At 45.3% G+C, this 24,270-nt stretch overlaps 1 protein-coding gene across 2 annotated transcripts in view; it reads left to right on the forward strand.

Annotated features, from left to right (window-relative positions):
* Window positions 1-24,270, forward strand: part of cacna2d3a (calcium channel, voltage-dependent, alpha 2/delta subunit 3a) — a 404,301-nt gene that overhangs the window by 65,401 nt on the left and 314,630 nt on the right. For both annotated transcript variants that reach the window (XM_071348965.1, XM_071348967.1), the window contains exon 4: window positions 14,019-14,078. In XM_071348965.1, the coding sequence (XP_071205066.1) occupies window positions 14,019-14,078 (60 nt within the window). The remainder of the gene's footprint in view (window positions 1-14,018; window positions 14,079-24,270) is intronic.

Raw genomic sequence — 24,270 nt, forward strand, 5'->3', positions numbered from 1 at the left:
GATGGCTACACCCACCCGCAGCACGCGCTCCAGCAGGTGTATCTCACTGATCATCCCTAAAGCCAAAACCTCATTTGGACGCCTTTCCTTCCAGTTCTCTGCTGCCTGCGACTGGAACGAATTGCAAAAATCTCTGAAGTTGGAGACTTTTATCTCCCTCAACAACTTTAAAAATCTGCTATCCGAGCAGCTAACCGATCGCTGCAGCTGTACATAGTCCATCTGTAAACTACCCACCCAATTTACCTACCTCACCCCCCATACTGCTTTTATTTATTTACTTTTCTGCTCTTTTGCACACCAGTATCTCTTCTTGCACATGATCATCTGATGATTTATCACTCCAGTGTTAATCTGCTAAATTGTAATTATTCGATTTATTGCCTACCTCATGCCTTTTGCACACATTGTATATAGATTCTCTTTTTTTTCTACCATGTTATTGACTTGTTTATTGTTTACTCCATGTGTAACTCTGTGTTGTCTGTTCACACTGCTATGCTTTATCTTGGCCAGGTCGCAGTTGCAAATGAGAACTTGTTCTCAACTAGCCTACCTGGTTAAATAAAGGTGAAAAAAAAAAAAAAAAAAAGGGTTAGGGTTAGGGTTAGGGTTAGGGTTAGGGTTAGGGTTAGGGTTAGGGTTAGGGTTAGGGTTAGGGTTAGGGTTAGGGTTAGGGTTAGGGTTAGGGTTAGGGTTAGGGCTATGGGTTAGGGTTAGGGTTAGGGTTAAGGTTAGGTTTAAGGTTAGGTTTAAGGTTAGGGTTAAGGTTAGGGTTAGGGGTATGTGTTAGGGTTAAAGTTAGGGTTAAGGTTAAGGTTAGGGTTAGGGTTAAGGTTAGGGTTAAGGTTAGGGTTAGGGCTATGGGTTAGGGCTATGGGTTAGGGTTAGGGTTAGGGTTAGGGCTATGGTTTGGGGAAGGGTTAACACTAAATAAAACAAATAAAACAAATAATAGGTATACAAACCTAATCACATGTTACAATGACAACAGATGTAGAATAACATTGAAATTATTAATTACGGGTTATTTTCCAATAATGCAGAGTTAAAACCTGTTATGGCTGCAAGCCCGACACCGGTACACTTATGACAACATCCAGCTCAAGTGCAGGGCGCGAAATTCAAAATCAATTTTTTTTAAATATTTAACTTTCACACATTAACAAGTCCAATACAGCATTTGAAAGATAAACATCTTGTGAATCCAGCCAACATGTCCGATTTTTAAAATGTTTTACAGCGAAAACACCACGTATATTTATGTTAGCTCACCACCAAATACAAAAGACAGACAGACATTTTTCACAGCAACGGTAGCATGCAGGTAGCATGCACAAAGCCAACCTAACTAACCTAGAACCAACCTAAATAACCTAGAAAAAACTCCCTCAGATGACAGTCCTATAACATGTTACACAATAAATCTATGTTTTGTTCGAAAAATGTGCATATTTGAGCTATAAATCAGTTTTACATTACTGCTACCATCATAGCTACAGTCAGAAATCGCACGGGAGTAGCCAGAGTAAATACAGACACCAACGTCAACTACCTAATTACTCATCATAAAACATTTCAGAAAAATATATGGTGGATAGCTAATGAAAGACAAAGATCTTGTGAATACAGCCAATATTTCCGATTTTAAGTGTTTTACAGCGAAAACACAATATATCGTTATATTAGCTTACTACAATAGCTAACACACAGCAGCATTGATTCAGGGCAAACGGTAGCGATAGCACAGTTCGACAGATATATGAAATAGCATCCCAAATTGGGTCCTTATCTTTGTTGATCTTCCATCAGAATGTTGTACAAGGGGTCCTTTGTTCAGAACCGTCTTTGTTTGGATCCAGAACGAACTATTTCCCTCTTGAATTAGCAAGCACACTGGCCGTGCGGCGCTAACCTCTCCTTCTTGAACAAATTCTTGCAACGTATCACGTCTAAAGTCCCGAATAAATTTCAATAATATAATTAAACTATATTGAAAAAACATACTTTAGGATGATATTGTGACATGTATCAAATAAAATCGAAGCCGGAGATCATATTCACCTATAACAACGGTTTTCCAGGAGGCGATTCCAGGTCCAACTTCGCGCCTTCCAAAAAAAAATTATGGCGGACCTCTCACTCCAAGAGGTTGTATTCAATCCCAGAACGAGATAATCAAGTCATTTCTGCTCTCACTTCCGCATGACACCCAGGGGAAGGTGTATGACGTGTTTCTACAGTCATAAGTGACATGCCCTTTTATAGACAAGCTCTTGAAGAGAGACCTCGCTTTTGGAAATCTCACTTCCGGATAGGAAATGGGCTGTAAAAAGAGTTCTGTTTCACTTAGAGAAATAATTCAAACGGTTTTAGAAACTAGAGAGTGTTTTCTATCCAATAGTAATAATAATATGCATATTGTACGAGCAAGAATTGAGTACGAGGCCGTTTGAAAATGGTCACCTCTTTCCAGTTACTCAATACGCCCCCTGCAGCCATAACAAGTTAAAGACAAGAAACATTTCGATGGTATTCTCACGGCTTGCTAGAGCGAAATGTGAACTGTTGTAGCACACTGGTCTAAGCAGCAGTCTCTGGCTCTGAGCCACATGTGTTCACGGCCAGTGCTGGGTGAAATTTATTTGTGAACAACAAGGAAGGCATACTGTATATCCACATTAGAGGTCGACCGATTCTGATTTTTCAACACCGATACCGATTAATCGGCCGATTTTTAAAATGTATTTGTAATAATGGCAATTACAACAATACTGAATGAACACTTATTTTAACTGAATATAATACATCAATAAAATCAATTTAGCCTCAAATAAATTATGAAACATGTTCAATTCGGTTTAAATAATGCAAAAACGAAGTGTTGGAGAAGAAAGTAAAAGTGCAATATGTGCCATGTAAGAAAGCTAACGTTTAAGTTCCTTGCTCAGAACATGAGAACATATGAAAGCTGATGGTTCCTTTTAACATGAGTCCTCAATATTCCCAGGTAAGAAGTTTTAGGTTGTAATTATTATAGGAATTATAGGACTATTTCTCTTTATACGATTTGTATATCATATACCTTTGACTATTCGATGTTCTTATAGGCACTTTAGTATTGCCAGTGTAACAGTATAGCTTCCGTTCCTCGCTTCTACCTGGGCTCGAACCAGGAACACATCGACAACAGCCACCCTCGAAGCAGCGTTACCCATGCAGAGGAAGAGGAACAACCACTCCAAGTCTCAGAGCAAGTGACGTTTGAAACGCTATTAGTGCGCACCCCGCTAACTAGCTAGCCATTTCACATCGGTTACACCAGCCTAATCTCGGGAGTTGATAGGCTTGAAGTCATAAACAGCGCAATGCTTGAAGCATTGGCAAACGCACGAAAGTGCTGTTTGAATGAATGCTTATGAGGCTGCTGGCGCCTACCATCGCTCAGTCAGACTGCTCTATCAAATCATAGACTTAATTATAACATAATAACACACAGAAATACGAGCCTTAGGTCATTAATATGGTCGAATCCGGAAACTATCATCTCGAAAACAAAACGTTTATTCTTTCAGTGAGATACGGAACCGTTCCGTATTTCATCTAACGGGTGGCAAGTCTAAATATTCCTGTTACATTGCACAACCTTCAATGTTATGTCATAATTACGTAAAATTCTGGCAAATTAGTTCGCAATGAGCCAGGCGGCCCAAACTGTTGCATATACCCTGACTCTGCGTGCAATGAACGCAAGAGAAGTGACACAATTTCACCTGGTTAATATTGCCTGCTAACCTGTATTCCTTTTAGCTAAATATGCAGGTTTAAAACGATATACTTCTGTGTATTGATTTTAAGAAAGGCATTGATGTTTATGGTTAGGTACAGTCGTGCAACGAGTGTGCTTTTTTCGCAAATGCGCTTTTGTTATATCATCCCCCGTTTGGCGAAGTTGGCTGTCTTTGTTAGGAAGAAATAGTCTTCACACAGTTCGCAACGAGCCAGACAGCCCAAACTGCTGCATATACCCTGACTCTGTTGCAAGAGAAGTGAGACAATTTCCCTAGTTAAAAGAAATTCATGTTAGCAGGCAATATTAACTAAATATGCAGGTTTAAAAATATATACTTGTGCATTGATTTTAAGAAAGGCATTGATGTTTATGGTTAGGTACATGTTGGAGCAACAACATTCCTTTTTCGCGAATGCCACCGCATTGATTATATGCAACGCAGGACACGCTAGATAAACTAGTAATATCATCAACCATGTGTAGTTATAACTACTGATTAGGATTGATTGATTGTTTTTTATAAGATAAGTTTAATGCTAGCTAGCAACTTACCTTGGCTTCTTACTGCATTCGCCTAACAGGCAGGCTCCTCGTGGAGTGCAATGTAAGGCAGGTGGTTAGAGCGTTGGACTAGTTAACCGTAAGGTTGCAAGATTGAATCCCCGAGCTGACAAGGTAAAAATCTGTCGTTCTGCCCCTGAACAAGGCAGTTAACCCACCGTTCCTATGCTGTCATTGAAAATAAGAATGGATTCTTAACTGACTTGCCTAGTTAAATAAAGGTGTAAAAAAATAAAAATAAAGATTTCTGATTGTTATGAAAACTTGAAATCGGCCCTAATTAATCGGCCATTCCGATTAATCGGTCGACCTCAAATCCACATACTCAGGACCTTTTCAAACATCTGTTTCTAGTGACCAGCCAGAGAAGAGAGGTTATTTGTCTCATATCATAATCCAGCCATGGGAAGTACTGATGACTGTTCAGATATTGATCTTTCTCTCTTACAGCCTCTCTCTCTCTCTTTCTCTCTCTCTGTGTGAGTGTGTCTACATGGTGTGTAGCCAATCTAAACGTGCTAAACACGAGGTAGGAAAGTGTCACAGAGCAGTTTTCCATTTTGTCAATGCTGCAACTCTCTCCCTGCTGGTTTGACAAAATTAATTGCTGTCCCCGGTGCTATTGATGGCCCGACCCAGCTCAGCTCTCTTTGGGCCAGCCCTCTGGCACCATCAGGTGCCCAACGGACCTGACACGGAACCACGGGCCAAGATACAACAGAAACAGTAACAGGGACCAAGCCTTAGACAGCATAACCTGCCCCGGAACCACGGTTCAAAGCCTTAAACACCATAGCCTGCCCCAGAACCACAGTTCAAAGCCTTAAACAGCATAACCTGCCCCAGAACCACAGTTCAAAGCCTTAGACAGCATAACCAGCCCCAGAACCACGGTTCAAAGCCTTAAACAGCATAACCTGCCCCGGAACCACGGCTCAAAGCCTTAAACAGCATAACCTGCCCCGGAACCACAGTTCAAAGCCTTAAACAGCATAACCTGCCCCAGAACCACAGTTCAAAGCCTTAAACAGCATAACCTGCCCCAGAACCACAGTTCAAAGCCTTAAACAGCATAACCTGCCCCAGAACCACGCCTCAAATCCTTAAACAGCATAACCTGCCCCAGAACCACGGCTCAAAGCCTTAAACAGCATAACCTGCCCCAGAACCACAGTTCAAAGCCTTAAACAGCATAACCTGCCCCAGAACCACGGCTCAAAGCCTTAAACAGCATAACCTGCCCCAGAACCACGGCTCAAAGCCTTAAACAGCATAACCTGCCCCAGAACCACGGCTCAAAGCCTTAAACAGCATAACCTGCCCCAGAACCACGGCTCAAAGCCTTAAACAGCATTTACTGTACCCATGACTTTGACAGTACCCTGGGCCAAGCATAACTGTCTGGACCTGCTCTGCTGCCAGGGTCAAGCCGTAAACATCCCCCTAACCAAGACTATATCAACTGATACAGGACCAAGGGGCAAGGCCAGAATTGAAATTATTCTGACGCTTGACCTTTTCCCTCAGAATGTGTACGCTGTACCTGTGTCAACTGCGGTAGAGCTGTCCCATTTTAATGCTGATTCAGGTTTGGGGGTAGTGTTATCTGATCCTAGGTCTACCCTCCACTGCAGCATATGACTGAGTGTTTGTTGCTAACCCTACCAGGGGAGAACATTCAGTAACAGGCCAATGCGTTTTCTACCCTTCTCCTCCCACTGTAGAGAGTGAAATGTGCATAGGCAAGGCTGAAAGTACTGCGTCAAAGTCCTGGACTTTCTCTAAAAGTCAATAATGCATGCAACCTCTCCCTCCTCCTTCACAACTCCCCCTCGCTTCTCACCCTCCCTTTCTCTCCCCTACTCCCCTTCAACAGGAGCTGTTAGCATCTCAACCCTCCCTTTCTCTCCCCTACTCCCCTTCAACAGGAGCTGTTAGCATCTCAACCCTCCCTTTCTCTCCCCTACTCCCCTTCAACAGGAGCTGTTAGCTTCTCACCCTCCCTTTCTCTCCCCTACTCCCCTTCAACAGGAGCTGTTAGCATCTCAACCCTCCCTTTCTCTCCCCTACTCCCCTTCAACAGGAGCTGTTAGCATCTCAACCCTCCCTTTCTCTCCCCTACTCCCCTTCAACAGGAGCTGTTAGCATCTCAACCCTCCCTTTCTCTCCCCTACTCCCCTTCAACAGGAGCTGTTAGCATCTCAACTCTCCCTTTCTCTCCCCTACTCCCCTTCAACAGGAGCTGTTAGCATCTCAACCCTCCCTTTCTCTCCCCTACTCCCCTTCAACAGGAGCTGTTAGCATCTCAACTCTCCCTTTCTCTCCCCTACTCCCCTTCAACAGGAGCTGTTAGCATCTCAACCCTCCCTTTCTCTCCCCTACTCCCCTTCAACAGGAGCTGTTAGCATCTCAACCCTCCCTTTCTCTCCCCTACTCCCCTTCAACAGGAGCTGTTAGCATCTCAACTCTCCCTTTCTCTCCCCTACTCCCCTTCAACAGGAGCTGTTAGCATCTCAACCCTCCCTTTCTCTCCCCTACTCCCCTTCAACAGGAGCTGTTAGCATCTCAACTCTCCCTTTCTCTCCCCTACACCCCTTCAACAGGAGCTGTTAGCATCTCAACCCTCCCTTTCTCTCCCCTACTCCCCTTCAACAGGAGCTGTTAGCATCTCAACTCTCCCTTTCTCTCCCCTACTCCCCTTCAACAGGAGCTGTTAGCATCTCAACCCTTACATTTCACTCTTCTCCCCTCCACCCCCTAATCTCCCCTCCTCCCCCTCCAACAGCAGTTGTTGTCATAGGTCAGCTGTACAGGCAACTTCTGCTCTTCTCCACCACATGCTTTTTTGTTCCATTCATAATTGATGGAGATACTTAAGGTCAGAGGCTCCAGATCTGAACCCATCAGCACAGGAACATGTCAGAACCCAGCGTTCACTGCTGTCTGTTTAGGAACACGAGACACAGTCAAGTTGACACACAGAAGAGACGGATCAGTTCTGAAGATTTGAATCGAGTGTGATCACTTTGATCACGTTGTCTGTCCGTCAGTCTGTCCGTCTCTGGCTTTCTGGTGACTTCTGAAGCTGACCAGCTAGACGCACAGACAGGTGTAAAGATCAATACAATACTTCCGGCGCCGACCGAGATGGCCGCCTCGCTTCGCGTTCCTTGGAAAATATGCAGTATTTTGTTTTTTTATGTGTTATTTCTTACATCGGTACCCCAGGTGATCTTAGGTTTCATTACATACAGTCGGGAGGAACTACTGAATATACGATTAACGTCAACTCACCATCGTTCCTACCAGGAATATGACTTTCCCGAAACGGATCCAGTGTTTTGCCTTCCACCCAATACAATGGATCTGATCCCAGCCGGGGACCCTATACGACGCCGTAAAAGGGGCAAACGAAGCGGTCTCCTGGTCAGGCTTCGGAGACGGGCACATCGCGCTCCACTCCCTAGCATACTACTCGCCAATGTCCAGTCTCTTGACAATAAGGTTGATGAAATCCGAGCACGGGTAACATTCCAGAGAGACATCAGGGATTGCAACGTGCTCTGCTTCACGGAAACATGGCTAACTCAAGAGACGCTAACGGAGTCGGTGCAGCCAGCTGGTTTCTTCACGCATCGCGCCGACAGAAACAAACATCTTTCTGGTAAGAAGAGGGGCGGGGGGGTATGCCTTATGATTAACGAGACGTGGTGTGATCATCATAACAACACACAGGAACTCAAGTCATTCTGTTCACCTGATCTAGAACTCCTCACAATCAAATGTCGACCGCATTATCTACCAAGGGAATTCTCTTCGATCATAATCACAGCCGTATATATTCCCCCCCAAGCAGACACATCGATGGCCCTGAACGAACTTTATCTGACTCTTTGTAAACTGGAAACCACACACCCTGAGGCTGCATTCATCGTAGCTGGGGATTTTAACAAGGCTAATCTAAAAACAAAACTCCCTAATTCTATCAGCATATCGATTGTGCTACCAGGGCTGGTAAAACCCTGGATCATTGTTATACTAACCTCCGCGACGCATATAAGGCCCTCCCCCGCCCTCCTTTCGGAAAAGCTGACCACGACTCCATTTTGTTGATTCCAGCCTACAAACAGAAACTAAAACAACAAGCTCCCGCGCTCAGGTCTGTTCAACGCTGGTCCGACCAATCTGATTCCACGCTTCAAGACTGCTTCGATCACGCGGATTGGAATATGTTCCGCATTGCGTCCAACAACAACATTGAAGAATATGCTGATTCGGTGAGCGAGTTCATTAGGAAGTGCATTGACGATGTCGTACCCACAGCAACGATTAAAACATTCCCAAACCAGAAACCGTGGATTGACGGCAGCATTCGCGTGAAACTGAAAGCGCGAACCACTGCTTTTAACCAGGGCAAGGTGACCGGAAACATGACCGAATACAAACAGTGTAGCTATTCTCTCCGCAAGGCAATCAAACAGGCTAAGTCCCAGTACAGAGACAAAATAGAGTCGCAATTCAACAGCTCAGACACAAGAGGTATGTGGCAGGGTCTACAGTCTATCACGGATTACAAAAAGAAAACCAGCCCCGTCGCGGACCAGGATGTCTTGCTCCCAGACAGGCTAAATAACTTTTTTGCCCGCTTTGAGGACAATACAGTGCCACTGACACGGCCCGCTACCAAAACCTGCGGGCTCTCCTTCACTGCAGCCTAGGTGAGTAAAACATTTAAACGTGTTAACCCTCGCAAGGCTGCAGGCCCAGACGGCATTCCCAGCCGCGTCCTCAGAGCATGCGCAGACCAGCTGGCTGGTGTGTTTACGGACATATTCAATCAATCCTTATCCCAGTCTGCTGTTCCCACATGCTTCAAGAGGGCCACCATTGTTCCTGTTCCCAAGAAAGCTAAGGTAACTGAGCTAAACGACTACCGCCCCGTAGCACTCACTTCCGTCATCATGAAGTGCTTTGAGAGACTAGTCAAGGACCATATCACCTCCACCCTACCGGACACCCTAGACCCACTCCAATTTGCTTACCGACCCAATAGGTCCACAGACGACGCAATCGCAACCACACTGCACACTGCCCTAACCCATCTGGACAAGAGGAATACCTATGTGAGAATGCTGTTCATCGACTACAGCTCAGCATTTAACACTATAGTACCCTCCAAACTCGTCATCAAGCTCGAGACCCTGGGTCTCGACCCCGCCCTGTGCAACTGGGTCCTGGACTTCCTGACGGGCCGCCCCCAGGTGGTGAGGGTAGGTAACAACATCTCCACCCCGCTGATCCTCAACACTGGGGCCCCACAAGGGTGCGTTCTGAGCCCTCTCTTGTACTCCCTGTTCACCCACGACTGCGTGGCCATGCACGCCTCCAACTCAATCATCAAGTTTGCGGATGACACTACAGTGGTAGGCTTGATTACCAACAACGACGAGACGGCCTACAGGGAGGAGGTGAGGGCCCTCGGAGTGTGGTGTCAGGAAAATAACCTCACACTCAACGTCAACAAAACAAAGGAGATGATTGTGGACTTCAGGAAACAGCAGAGGGAGCACCCCCCTATCCACATCGACGGGTCAGTAGTGGAGAAGGTGGAAAGTTTTAAGTTCCTCGGTGTACACATCACGGACAAACTGAATTGGTCCACCCACACAGACAGCGTTGTGAAGAAGGCGCAGCAGCGCCTCTTCAACCTCAGGAGGCTGAAGAAATTCGGCTTGTCACCAAAAGCACTCACAAACTTCTACAGATGCACAATCGAGAGCATCCTGTCGGGCTGTATCACCGCCTGGTACGGCAACTGCTCCGCCCACAACCGTAAGGCTCTCCAGAGGGTAGTGAGGTCTGCAGAACGCATCACCGGGGGCAAACTACCTGCCCTCCAGGACACCTACACCACCCGATGTCACAGGAAGGCCATAAAGATCATCAAGGACAACAACCACCCAAGCCACTGCCTGTTCACCCCGCTATCATCCAGAAGGCGAGGTCAGTACAGGTGCATCAAAGCAGGGACCGAGAGACTGAAAAACAGCTTCTATCTCAAGGCCATCAGACTGTTAAACAGCCACCACTAACATTTAGCGGCCGCTGCCAACATACTGACTCAACTCCAGCCACTTTAAAAATGGGAATTGATGGAAATTATGTAAAAATGTACCACTAGCCACTTTAAACAATGCCACTTAATATAATGTTTACATACCCTACATTACCCATCTCATATGTATATGTATATACTGTACTCTATATCATCTACTGCATCTTGCCATCTTTATGTAATACATGTACCACTAGCCACTTTAAACTATGCCACTTTATGTTTACATACCCTACAGTACTCATCTCATATGTATATACCGTACTCTATACCATCTACTGCATCTTGCCTATGCCGTTCTGTACCATCACTCATTCATATATCTTTATGTACATATTCTTTATCCCTTTACACTTGTGTGTATAAAGTAGTAGTTGTGGAATTGTTAGGTTAGATTACTTGTTGTTATTACTGCATTGTCGGAACTAGAAGCACAAGCATTTCGCTACACTCGCATTAACATCTGCTAACCATGTGTATGTGACTAATAAAATTTGATTTGATTTGATTTGATTTGATCACACAATTACTCACCATCAAAAGGGTAGGTAGATGGACGGAGAGACCTACAGCCAGGCAGACAGACAGACAGACTGTCATACAGACAGACAGAAAGACTGAAAGATAGACAGACAGATGACAGAGGGACAGACGGACACTGGCAGGCAGGCATGTGTGCGTGCACACAAAACACACACACGCACACACACACACACGCACACACGCTCACGCACACATACACACTTATTATTAAATGATCGTGCATGCACTCACTCGCTCACTCACTCCTGCACACACTCATGCATGCAAACAGTCAGTCACGCACACGTGTGCTCGCTATGCCCACACGCCCACACACACACATCGTCCTTTGACTGACATTTTCAGGAGGGCTGCCACAGAGATGAGATCACAGGGCTAATATCATAACGCTTGTCAACAGAGGAGAACATCTTCGCACACACACACACACACACACACACACACACACACACACACACACACACACACACACACACACACACACACACACACACACACACACACACACACACACACACACACACACACACACACACACACACACACACACACAGCAGTTTCACAGGCAGCGTCTGACTCTGACATTTCCCTCTGAGTACCAGGCTAACCGGTCAGACCTTTAGAGAATGTTACTCATCCATTCCTCTCTCATGCTTCTTTTATTCCTCTCCTCCTTATCTGTTTGTTCCTGTAGCACGCACAGGTCTGGATATCCACGCGTATCAGGCACCAGAGGCTCTATGGCTTCAGTCACAGTAAAAAGACACACAGTGTTCATTTATCACTTTATCTGTCCGTCAGTCTGTCCGTCTCTGGCTTTCTGGTGACTTCTGAAGCTGACCAGCTAGACACACAGACAGGTGTAAAGATCACGTTATTACTCACCATCAAAAGGGTAGGTAGACGGACGGAGAGACCTGCAGACAGACAGAGAGACAGACACTGGCAGACAGGCATGTGAGCATGCACACACACACACACACACACACACACACACACACACACACACACACACACACACACACACACACACACACACACACACACACACACACACACACACACACACACACACACACACACACACACACACACACACACACACACACACACACACACACACACACACACCCTTCAAATAAGGCAGTAAATTGTGGTGGCTTCCTGAAAAGCCATTAGAATGGTAATGTGAGGTGGAGTGAATCGAAGAGTCCCTCACCAGACCAGACCCAGCTGGGTGAGAGGGGAATCATTCACCATAAGATGTTGTTCCATGCTCATATCACTGCCATTGTGTCTGTGTGTTTATGTGTGTGTGTTGTGATGCTCAGTGACAGGTTGCCTGTGGGAGGCAGGGCTGGCATACTGTGGCATTTACTTGCAGACTAAAGGTGAGTCTGCAGGTAGCACAGCTTGCTAGTGCATTGTGGATGGTGATAGAGGAAGGGCTGAGAACACACACTCCTGCTCAGAGGATTGCAGGTTCAATCCCAGAGCTAGGCAGTCCTCTGTTTTAACCCTATCCCAAACCTTTCTCCTTGCCAGAATTCATGCCTAAACTTAACCATTTATCCCTGCATAAATCTAACCCCTGGCAAAATCTGAATACTGAAGTGAAACCATGATACCTTGTTAGGCAGCCTGGTCTCATAGACTGGACATGAAATAGTAAACGTAAATCCGGGAGACAAATTAGTATGTTGGTGTTACGTTTGGTATGGTTACATAAGACAGATGGTTACTTAAAGCAAACGTCAAAGTAAGGTGGTTGTTCAGGCATATAAAGCAAACGTCTTGCAACCTGAAGGTTGTCAGTTCGAATCTCATCATGTTCAACTTTAGCTAATTAGCAACTTTTCAACTACTTACTCATTGTTTTGCTACTTTGCAACTACTTATCATATTAGCCAACCCTTCCCTTAACCTTAACCGTTTTATCTAACCCTCCCCTAACCCTAACCTTAACCCTTTTATCAAACCCTTCTTCTAACCCTAACCTTAACCTTAACCCTTTAACCTAACTCCTAAACTTAACCCTACCCTTAACCCTAACCCTAAATCCTATCCTAGCTAGAATTCATATAATATCATACGTTTTTGGAAATTCGTAACCTATTGTATGTTTTGCAAATTCGTAACATATTGTACATTTTACAAATTCGTAACATATCATACGAAATGTAATTTGTATCATATTATACGAAATGGGTGGTGGACATCCACAAATGAATACATACCATACGAGATGTAACATAGCATACTAAATGTCTAGGCTTTACATACAGAATAATACGAAATGCTCAACACACACGCTAATATGCAAACACACAGGCGAAAACAAGCATACATGCACGTAGAAGTAGGCAGAGTACCCACTCTTAGGAAAAGAGACAAATAAAGACGGCTAGAATCAGATACCCACAATCCCACAATGCCCTGTAGGTGTACGCAGCAGACGGCATGCCAGCGAGGCGGTGGGGATGGAGTCAGAGTGTGCGCGCGTGCGCGTGCGTATGTGCGTATGTGCGCGTGTGTGCGTGCGTGTGTGCGTGTGTGTGTGTGTGTGTGTGTGTGTGTGTGTGTGTGATGGAGTTTTTGTTTGGAGCGTCCAGAAACCCTTAGGGTGTCATTACTTCTGTTGCTGAATGAAATAGCTTCAATCTACATAGTGGCCAAGTGTGTGTGTGTGATTGAGTGTGTGTGTTATCATTGAGTGTTATCAAGTGTGTTACCATGGTGACAGATGTTGTTATAAGCACTAGGCAACAGATCCACTTAATTTATATGATCCTCATGAACAGTAGTGTGGATTGGTGTAAACTACTATAACTATTCTCTCTCTCTCTCTCTCTCTCTCTCTCTCTCTCTCTCTCTCTCTCTCTCTCTCTCTCTCTCTCTCTCTCTCTCTCTCTCTCTCTCTCTCTCTCTCTCTCTCTCTCTCTCTCTCTCTCTCTCTCTCTCTCTCTCTCTCTCTCTCTCTCTATATATATATATATCTCCCTACAGCGTCTGGTGGAGGCAGCAGAGGAGGCCCACCTGCAGCATGAAGATGACCCAGACCTACAGGTATGTGACAGTAAAACGTATGCTAGCTCCCAGAGCTAGTGCTTTAGCTTCGTGGGCTAACACGGTCCTGTGCTGCACAGGTGATCTACGGTTCAACATGTTGGGGTTACTAACATGAATATGACGACCAGAGGAATTGTGTTCTACTGTATGTGATTGAAATAATGTTGTACCACATAAATTGTTATCATATAAGAGAGTGTTTTGAAGATCCACAATTAAATGGCCCAGAAGATGACAGTCACCACATAGCCACAGCTAGATAGCTTAGTTTAAATGCAGGAGGGGCAGGAAGAGAGGGAAAAGCATTAGCAATTTCATTCATGTCCGTTTCACTTCACTGGCTAACCCTCTTTTCCCTTCTAAAAATACACCTCAGGGTGCAAGCCCAGAAAGACCCATAATCTGGCCTTGTGTCTTGCCACTTTCAAATTAAACCTCTCGTAGATATAATGCACTCACACACACACACACACACACACACACACACACACACACACACACACACACACACACACACACACACACACACACACACACACACACACACACACACACACACACACACACACACACACACACACACACACACACACACACACACACACACACACACACACACACACACACACACACACACACACACACACACACACGCAGAAATAGACTCAGACATATCTGCAAACTCAGTCCAACACAGCTTTTTCTCAGCCTCAGTTATGCTTCAAATCCATTTCAGCGGCTTTAGCAGAGAGAGAGCAACTTTAGCATGTGTGCAAGTGTACGAATGTGTGCTTGTGTGTGTGTGTGTGTGTCGATTGGATTGGATTGAAGGGCGAGGTGAATTGAATTTCCAATTGAAGGATTACCAATAGTTTCCCGTTTTTGCGGGGATTTTTTACGCAATATGCACACATTTTTCACATTTGTGTTTTTTAATCAGAAATGATTGCTTATTGGTGCCTTCACGTGTGTAAAATATTATTGTTCTCAGATTTTTTTTTATCATAGATTATAGTTATGTATGGAAATGTTTTCATTTTTGTAAAACGCTATATATTCATTGTTTAGCAGGAATGGAATGTTCGTATCCTGTATATTTGACTGTGATATGTGGTTAATTCACCTAGCTGTTTTAATGCACTTACTGTAAGTCACTCTGGATACGAGCATGTGCCAAAAGATCAAATGATTTACATACAGATCTCATATCACTGTATTCAATTATTATTACAAAAATGTGTTTAAATGTGTGATTTGTACAGTTCTTTATTAAACATGTAGTTAGTTGTTACATTTAACTGTAAAACCTAACAGTACTATTAATTTCTCTGAGAGTGAGGCCAATATATAGCATTTTGCAAAAACAAAAGTGATTGATTTTAAACAAATACATGTGTCATTGAACATCCCCATGCCATGATTAGATTGTGAAAAAACACCAATCTCTTACAGAAATTCTTTAAACAATAAAAGCTAATTTACCAATATTTCTGAGTATTTCTGAAAATGGATATATACTGTACATAAATAGTACTGTTACTGTAGTTTTTAGGAATTAAACTCTTCAATTCATCTCCTATATTGGAATCAAGAGAACTGGTTAAGAGAACTGGTCTCTTAACACTGACCCTGGTCTCTTAACACTGACCCTGGTCTCTTAACACTGACCCTGGTCTCTTAACACTGACCCTGGTCTCTTAACACTGACCCTGGTCTCTTAATACTGACCCTGGTCTCTTAACACTGACCCTGGTCTCTTAATACTGACCCTGGTCTCTTAACACTGACCCTGGTCTCTTAACACTGACCCTGGTCTCTTAACACTGACCCTGGTCTCTTAATACTGACCCTGGTCTCTTAATACTGACCCTGGTCTCTTAACACTGACCCTGGTCTCTTAACACTGACCCTGGTCTCTTAACACTGACCCTGGTCTCTTAACACTGACACTGGTCTCTTAACACTGACCCTGGTCTCTTAACACTGACCCTGGTCTCTTAACACTGACCCTGGTCTCTTAACACTGACCCTGGTCTCTTAACACTGACCCTGGTCTCTTAACACTGACCCTGGTCTCTTAATACTGACCCTGGTCTCTTAACACTGACCCTGGTCTCTTAACACTGACCCTGGTCTCTTAATACTGACCCTGGTCTCTTAACACTGACCCTGGTATTGCTCCCGTCTCACCTGTGTCAGCAGGTTCCCCCTCATTTTACAGAAGCAAAACAATTTGGCATTTAAGGGCTTTGTTGATGTTGTCCATTAGATTATTTCATTTATCTGTTTGGTTAGTCCTCTCAGTGTCTGTATCATTAATGTTTGGTTAGTCCTCTCAGTGTCTGTATCATTAATGTTTGGTTAGTCCTCTCAGTGTCTGTATCATTAATGTTTGGTTAGTCCTCTCAGTGTCTGTATCAGTAATGTTTGGTTAGTCCTCTCGGTGTCTGTATCATTAATGTTTGGTTAGTCCTATCAGTGTCTGTATCATTAATGTTTGGTTAGTCCTCTCAGTGTCTGTATCATTGATGTTTGGTTAGTCCTCTCAGTGTCTGTATCATTAATGTTTGGTTAGTCCTCTCAGTGTCTGTATCAGTAATGTTTGGTTAGTCCTCTCAGTGTCTGTATCAGTAATGTTTGGTTAGTCCTCTCAGTGTCTGTATAATTATTGTTTGGTTAGTCCTCTCAGTGTCTGTATCATTAATGTTTGGTTAGTTCTCTCAGTGTCTGTATCAGTAATGTTTGGTTAGTCCTCTCAGTGTCTGTATCGGTAATGTTTGGTTAGTCCTCTCAGTGTCTGTATCATTAATGTTTGGTTAGTTCTCTCAGTGTCTGTATCAGTAATGTTTGGTTAGTCCTCTCAGTGTCTGTATCGGTAATGTTTGGTTAGTCCTCTCAGTGTCTGTATCGGTAATGTTTGGTTAGTCCTCTCAGTGTCTGTATCATTAATGTTTCGTTAGTCCTCTCAGTGTCTGTATCAGTAATGTTTCGTTAGTCCTCTCAGTGTCTGTATCAGTGTTTGTCTATCATATTGTGTATGTATCAGGTTATTACTTTGCATACTACCTTTATCTAACTACATAATAAAAAACTACTATTTTTGATTGGACTTTTTAAAAAATATGTTGATTGTTGTTCCACATTTTGTTACGTACCAGCCTTATTCTAAAATGTATTAAAATCATTGTTTTCCTCATCAATACCCAATAATGACAAAGCAAAAACAGGTTTTTAGATTTTTTTTTTCTTTACAAATGTATTACAAATAAAAACTGAAATACCTTATTTACATAAGGATTCAGACCCTTTGCTATGAGACTTGAAATTGAGCTCAAGTGCATTTCCATTGATCATCCTTGGAGTCCACCTGTGGTAAATTCAATTGATTGGACATGATTTGGAAAGACACACCTGTCTATATAAGGTCCCACAGTTGACAGTGCATGTCAGAGCAAAAATCAAGCCATGAGGTCGAAGGAATTGTCCGTAGAGCTACAAGACAGGATTGTGTCGAGGCACAGATTTGGGGAAGGGTTCCAAAAAATTTCTGCAGCATTGAAGATCACCAAGAACACAGTGGCCTCCATCATTCTTAAATGGAAGACGTTTGGAACCACCAAGAATCTTCCCAGAGCTGGCCGCCTGGTCAAACTGTGCAGTGGGGGGAGAAGGGCCTTGGTCAGGGAGGTGACCATGAACCCGATGATGCTCCAGAGTTCCTCTGAGGAGATGGGAGGACCTTCTAGAAGGACAACCATCTCGGCAGCACTCCACCAATCAGTCCTTTATGGTATAGTGGCCAGACAGAAGCCATTCCTCTGTAAAATGCACATGACAGCCCGCATGGAGTTTGCCAAAACGGCACCTAAAGGACTCTCAGACCATGAGAAACAAGATTCTCTGGTCTGATGAAACCAAGATTGAACTCTTTGGCCTGAATGCTAAGAGTCACGTCTGGAGGAAACCTTGCACCATCCCTACGGTGAAACATGGTGGTGGCAGCATCATGCTGTGTGGATGTTTTTCAGCGGCAGGGACTGGGAGACTAGTCAGGATAGAGGGAAATATGAACGGAGCAAAGTAAAGAGGTCCTTGATGAAAACCTGCTCCAGAGCGCTCAGGACCTCAGACTGGGGCAAAGATTCAACTTCCAACAGGACAAAGACCCTAAGCACACAGCCAAGACGACGCAGTAGTGGCTTCGGGACAAGTCTCTGAATGTCCTTGAGTCACCCAGCTAGAGCCCAGTCTTGAACCCAAACGAACATCTCTGGAGAGACCTGAAAATAGCTTTTCAGCGACTGTCCACATCCAACCTGACATAGCTTGAAAGGATCTGCAGAGAAGAATGGAAGAAACTCCCCAAATACAGGTGTGCCAAGCTTGTAGCGTCATACTCAAGAAGATCCCAATTGGCACCTTTGGCACATATTTCAGTTTATTTTTAAATAAAAATCTGTTTTTGCTTTGTCATTATGGAGGTATTGTGTGTAGATTGATGAGGAATTTTTTTTCGATTATGACTGTAAGGTAACAAAATGTGGAAAAAGTCAAGTGGTCTGAATAATTCCTGAATGGACTGTACATGTTGTAAACTGTGTGAGAATTCCAAATTGATTTCATCAATAAGGTTCCTTTTGTCTGTTTGGTGAGAGTCATCGCAGTAGCAATCACTAATGTTTGTTTAGTCCTCTCGGTGTCTGTATCAGTGAGTGTGATGGGTCTCAGGCTGTTAGTGTCGAGGGCAGCAGCAGTAGTTTATGGGTGTAATTATTTGGCAGAGATTAGCTCAGCAAAGTGAGGACTGTTGTTTCAGTTTATTGACAGGGCTAAAGGTTTGATAGTATGGCACTCCCTCTCTCAGTACCCGTTGGAAACAGTAAAAAAAGTTCTTATATGCCTACCGGGGCGGCAGGTAGCCTAGTGGTTAGAGCGTTGGACTTGTAACTGAAAGGTTGCAAGGTCGAATCCCCGATCTGACAAGGTAAGAATCTGTCGTTCTGCTCCTGAACTGTTCCTAGGCCGTTATTCAAAATAAGAATTTGTTCTTAACTGACTTGCCTAGGTAAATAAAATAAGTACATGCTCCATTTCACATTACAGTTTCAATGATGTCTAAGTAATGTTTTGAAATGGAAAAATTGAAACGTGTGCTCTTATTGGACATGGTCAACTACTCCCCCCATTGACACCCCTCCCACACGCCCTCAACTTTCACTTACCTTACCTGCTACTTCCCCCATGGACATTCCCACACACCTTTAACTCTCACTTACCTTACCTGCTACTTCCCCTATGGACATTATTTACCCTGCTGCTCCCCCCCTTCTACTCCATCTATGGACATTCCACCCCCCAACAGTTTTTACTCTGCCCCCACCCCAACGTGTTGCAGTTGTTAATATGCATATTATTACTTTTTGTTTTTATTTCACTCAATGGTCTTTCTGCTGCTCCCCCTGTGGTCATCCCCCCCACGCCCTGGGGTCATACCCCCCACCCCCTCAATGGTCATTCTACTGCTCCCCCTGTGGTCATCCCCCCCACCCCCCTGTGGTCATACCCCCCACCCCCTCAATGGTCATTCTGCTGCTCCCCCTGTGGTCACACCCCCCACCCCCTCAATGGTCATTCTGCTGCTCCCCCTGTGGTCATCTCCCCCACCCCCTCAATGGTCATTCTGCTTCTCCCCCTCTGGTCATTCCCCCCACCCCCCCATGGTCATCCCCCCCACCCCCTCAATGGTCATTCTGCTGCTCCCCCTCTCGTCATCCCCCCCACCCCCCCTATGGTCATCCCCCCCACCCCCTCAGTGGTCATTCTGCTGCTCCCCCTATGGTCATCCCCCCACCCCCACTATGGTCATCCCCCCACCCCCCCTATGGTCATCCCCCCCTATGGTCATCCCCCCAACCCCCCCTATGGTCATTCCCCCCACCCCCCTATGGTCATCCCCCCACCCCCCCTATGGTCATTCCCCCCACCCCCTATGGTCACCCCCCCCCACCCCCTCAATGGTCATTCTGCTGCTCCCCCTATGGTCATCCCCCCCACCCCCCCTATGGTCATTCCCCCCACCCCCTATGGTCACCCCCCCCCCACCCCCTCAATGGTCATTCTGCTGCTCCCCCTATGGTCATCCCCCACCCCCCCTATGGTCATCCCCCACCCCCCCTATGGTCATCCCCCCACCCCCTCAATGGTCATTCTGCTGCTCCCCCTATGGTCATCCCCCCCCTCCCCTATGGTCACCCCCCCCCCCCCTCCCCTATGGTCACCCCCCCCCCCCCCCTCCCCTATGGTCACCCCCCCCCCCCCCCTCCCCTATGGTCACCCCCCCCCCCCCCCCTCCCCTATGGTCATCCCCCCCTCCCCTATGGTCATCCCCCCCCTCCCCTATGGTCATCCCCCCCTCCACTATGGTCATCCCCCCCCTCCCCTATGGTCATCCCCCCCCTCCCCTATGGTCATCCCCCCCTCCCCTATGGTCATCCCCCCCTCCCCTATGGTCATCCCCCCCAGCCCCTCAATAGTCTTCACTCTGCCTCCACCCCAGTGGACATGTATATATTCATCACTGCTCCTGTTGTTATTATATAGTGCTATTTCTATGATAATATGTTCACTGTACCCTGCAATCACACCTGCAACCCTGTACATGTGACCACAGTATTACACAATCTGAATCTGCGTTCATCTACCGTTTTCTTCAGTTTTGTGCCTTAACACGACCCAGCTCTGGTCACTACTAAAGAACGACCCAGCTCTTGTCACTACTAAAGAATGACCCAGATCTGGTCACTACTAAAGAACGACCCAGCTCTGGTCACTACTAAAGAACGACCCAGCTCTGGTCACTACTAAAGAACGACCCAGCTCTTGTCACTACTTAAGAACGACCCAGCTCTGGTCACTACTAAAGAACGACCCAGCTCTGGACACTACTAAAGAACGACCCAGCTCTGGTCACTACTAAAGAACGACCCAGCTCTTGTCACTACTAAAGAACGACCCAGCTCTGGTCACTACTAAAGAACGACCCAGCTCTTGTCACTACTAAAGAACGACCCAGCTCTGGTCACTACTAAAGAACGACCCAGCTCTTGTCACTACTAAAGCTCGACCCAGCTCTGGTCACTACTAAAGAACGACCCAGCTCTTGACACTACTAAAGATCGACCCAGCTCTTGTCACTACTAAAGAACGACCCAGCTCTGGTCACAACTAAAGAACGACCCAGCTCTGGTCACTACTAAAGAACGACCCAGCTCTTGTCACTACTAAAGATCGACCCAGCTCTTGTCACAACTAAAGAACGACCCAGCTCTTGTCACTATTAAAGAACGACCCAGCTCTTGTCACTACTAAAGAACGACCCAGCTCTGGTCACAACTAAAGAACGACCCAGCTCTGGTCACAACTAAAGAACGACCCAGCTCTGGTCACTACTAAAGAACGACCCAGCTCTGGTCACTACTAAAGAACGACCCAGCTCTGGTCACTATTAAAGAACGACCCAGCTCTTGTCACTACTAAAGATCGACCCAGCTCTTGTCACAACTAAAGAACGACCCAGCTCTGGTCACAACTAAAGAACGACCCAGCTCTGGTCACTACTAAAGAACGACCCAGCTCTTGTCACTACTAAAGAACAACCCAGCTCTGGTCACTATTAAAGAACGACCCAGCTCTGGTCACTATTAAAGAACGACCCAGCTCTGGTCACTACTAAAGAACAACCCAGCTCTGGTCACTATTAAAGAACGACCCAGCTCTGGTCACTATTAAAGAACGACCCAGCTCTGGTCACTATTAAAGAACGACCCAGCTCTGGTCACTATTAAAGAACGACCCAGCTCTGGTCCTTACTAAAGAACGACCCAGCTCTGGTCACTATTAAAGAACGACCCAGCTCTGGTCACTATTAAAGAACGACCCAGCTCTGGTCACTACTAAAGAACGACCCAGCTCTGGTCACTATTAAAGAACGACCCAGCTCTGGTCACTATTAAAGAACGACCCAGCTCTGGTCACTATTAAAGAACGACCCAGCTCTGGTCACTACTAAAGAACGACCCAGCTCTGGTCACTACTAAAGAACAACCCAGCTCTGGTCACTATTAAAGAACAACCCAGCTCTGGTCACTACTAAAGAACGACCCAGCTCTGGTCACTATTAAAGAACGACCCAGCCCTTGTCACTACTAAAGAATTACAGGTAGCCTACATTGACATCAGATAATTTCTTGAAACTTGATGTCAATTTTGCCAGTGATGATTCCATTTTACCTGTGGATTCCCATCAGCCATTTTGATATTCAAGCCATTCAACACAGGTAGGTAGGTAGGTAGGTACTGTAGGTAGCTATGTGTTCGCTGTTGCCATGGTGACAGCCCAGTAATGTGTAATTGCGTGCTGGCTGTTCAGAGGTAATGGAGATGATGGAGGGGGGGTAATGTGTGTGTCTAAGCAGAGATAATGACAAGTCATGTAATGTAGTCCCCATATCATTATCACCTGGTCCCCTGAGATTGGGACTATCTGGGATCAGATACGCTCAATACAGTCGGATTCCATAGTGGATGAATGTATCAACCAGTTTGTTGTCCAAAACTCAGGGTTTTGATCTTGTGTGTGTGTGTGTGTGTGTGTGTGTGTGTGTGTGTGTGTGTGTGTGTGTGTGTGTGTGTGTGTGTGTGTGTGTGTGTGTGTGTGTGTGTGTGTGTGTGTGTGTGTGTGTGTGTGTGTGTGTGTGTGTGTGTGTGTGTGCATATTGTGCTGTGTGTGTGTATGTGTGCGTGCGTGCGTGCGTGCGTGTGTGTGTGTGTGCATATTGTGCTGTTAAATCAGAAGGTTGTTTGTCAGTGCTTTTGAGTATGAGGCTGATCACTAGAAAAATACTTTGTTTTCGGACGTTTGAAAAGGTGCTGTGAACGTGGATATATACCTTCCTCAGTGTTCACAGCCGGAGGGTGCTGCTTAGACCACTGTACCACAGCAGTTCACAATGCTCTAGCAAGCCATGAGAATACTCGAAGATACTTGATGGTAATAGGGCATCGTTTTTTATTATTTTGTTTTAAGCCTTCCCCTAACCATAGCCCTACCCTTAACCACTAGTAATTAAACCCTAGACTCTTAACCTTTGAGTTGTTTCTGTTTTAACGCTGTACCCATGTGGAATTAACCCTGTAACCATATGGAATTATCCCTGTAACTATGCAGAATTAACGCGTAGAAAATAGACGTTCATCCATAATACGTCGGTTTGGAAGGGAAACTATGAGATCTTGTTGCAAGCAGAGCTAGGACAGTGTGATTGTCTCTAATTGCGTATTGAACTTTCTGAATGTGTAATTAAACGGTTGGGTTCCCTACTCGGTAGAGATCAGAACTTGTGTGTGTGTGTGCGTGCCTGTGTGTGTGTGTAATGTAACTGTGTGTGTGTGTGCGTGCCTGTGTGTGTGTGTAATGTAACTGTGTGTGTGTGTACGTGCGTAGCACTGAAAGTGGCATTTCAGATCTGGCTCTCCTGCTGAACACACTGAATAGATAGTAATTATCACCAGCCATGCTAAAAATACCCCTTCCCATACCCGCTGTAGGGTGAAGCCTCTTCCATTGCTATTTGGATTTATTATAAATTGTTTGTGCTTTTTGGTTATTGGATACATATTTGGCTGGCAGCAGTTTGATATAAATGTCCTTATCTTGCCTATCCAGAGCTCTCCCTCTCCCATGTGGAACCAGTGGGGTAATCTGCTCCCATTCTGATTTTCTCCCTCAGTCAGTGTTCATGCAAATGGCCATGCTCCACCCCTCCTGCCCTCTGCAGCCAATCAAATCTCTCCCTCGAGTTGAATATGTGGTAATTACCCAATCACAGACTCGTGTGACAGAACTGGGACCAATCGAGTGGGACTGAAATGGAGTCTGAGTCGTAGTCATCGAACAGTAGCTTCCTTCCGTTTTTCACATTCTGTTGTTCTACTGTGTGAATGTTTGGCAGGGGTGTTTTGAGAGGCAATCCCCTCACCCTCTGCTGTGTTCTCCCTGTCTTCCTGCCAGTTTAGATAATTCCCCCTCTCTCCCTGGCTTCTGATAGCCAATCACTGTTCTCCCTGACTTATGATAGCCAATCACTGCCCTCTCTGACTTATGATAGCCAATCAAAAGCCCCACTCAGCA

The sequence above is a fragment of the Salvelinus alpinus genome, chromosome 17 (genome assembly GCF_045679555.1).
Source record: "Salvelinus alpinus chromosome 17, SLU_Salpinus.1, whole genome shotgun sequence".
Lineage (NCBI taxonomy): Eukaryota > Metazoa > Chordata > Actinopteri > Salmoniformes > Salmonidae > Salvelinus > Salvelinus alpinus.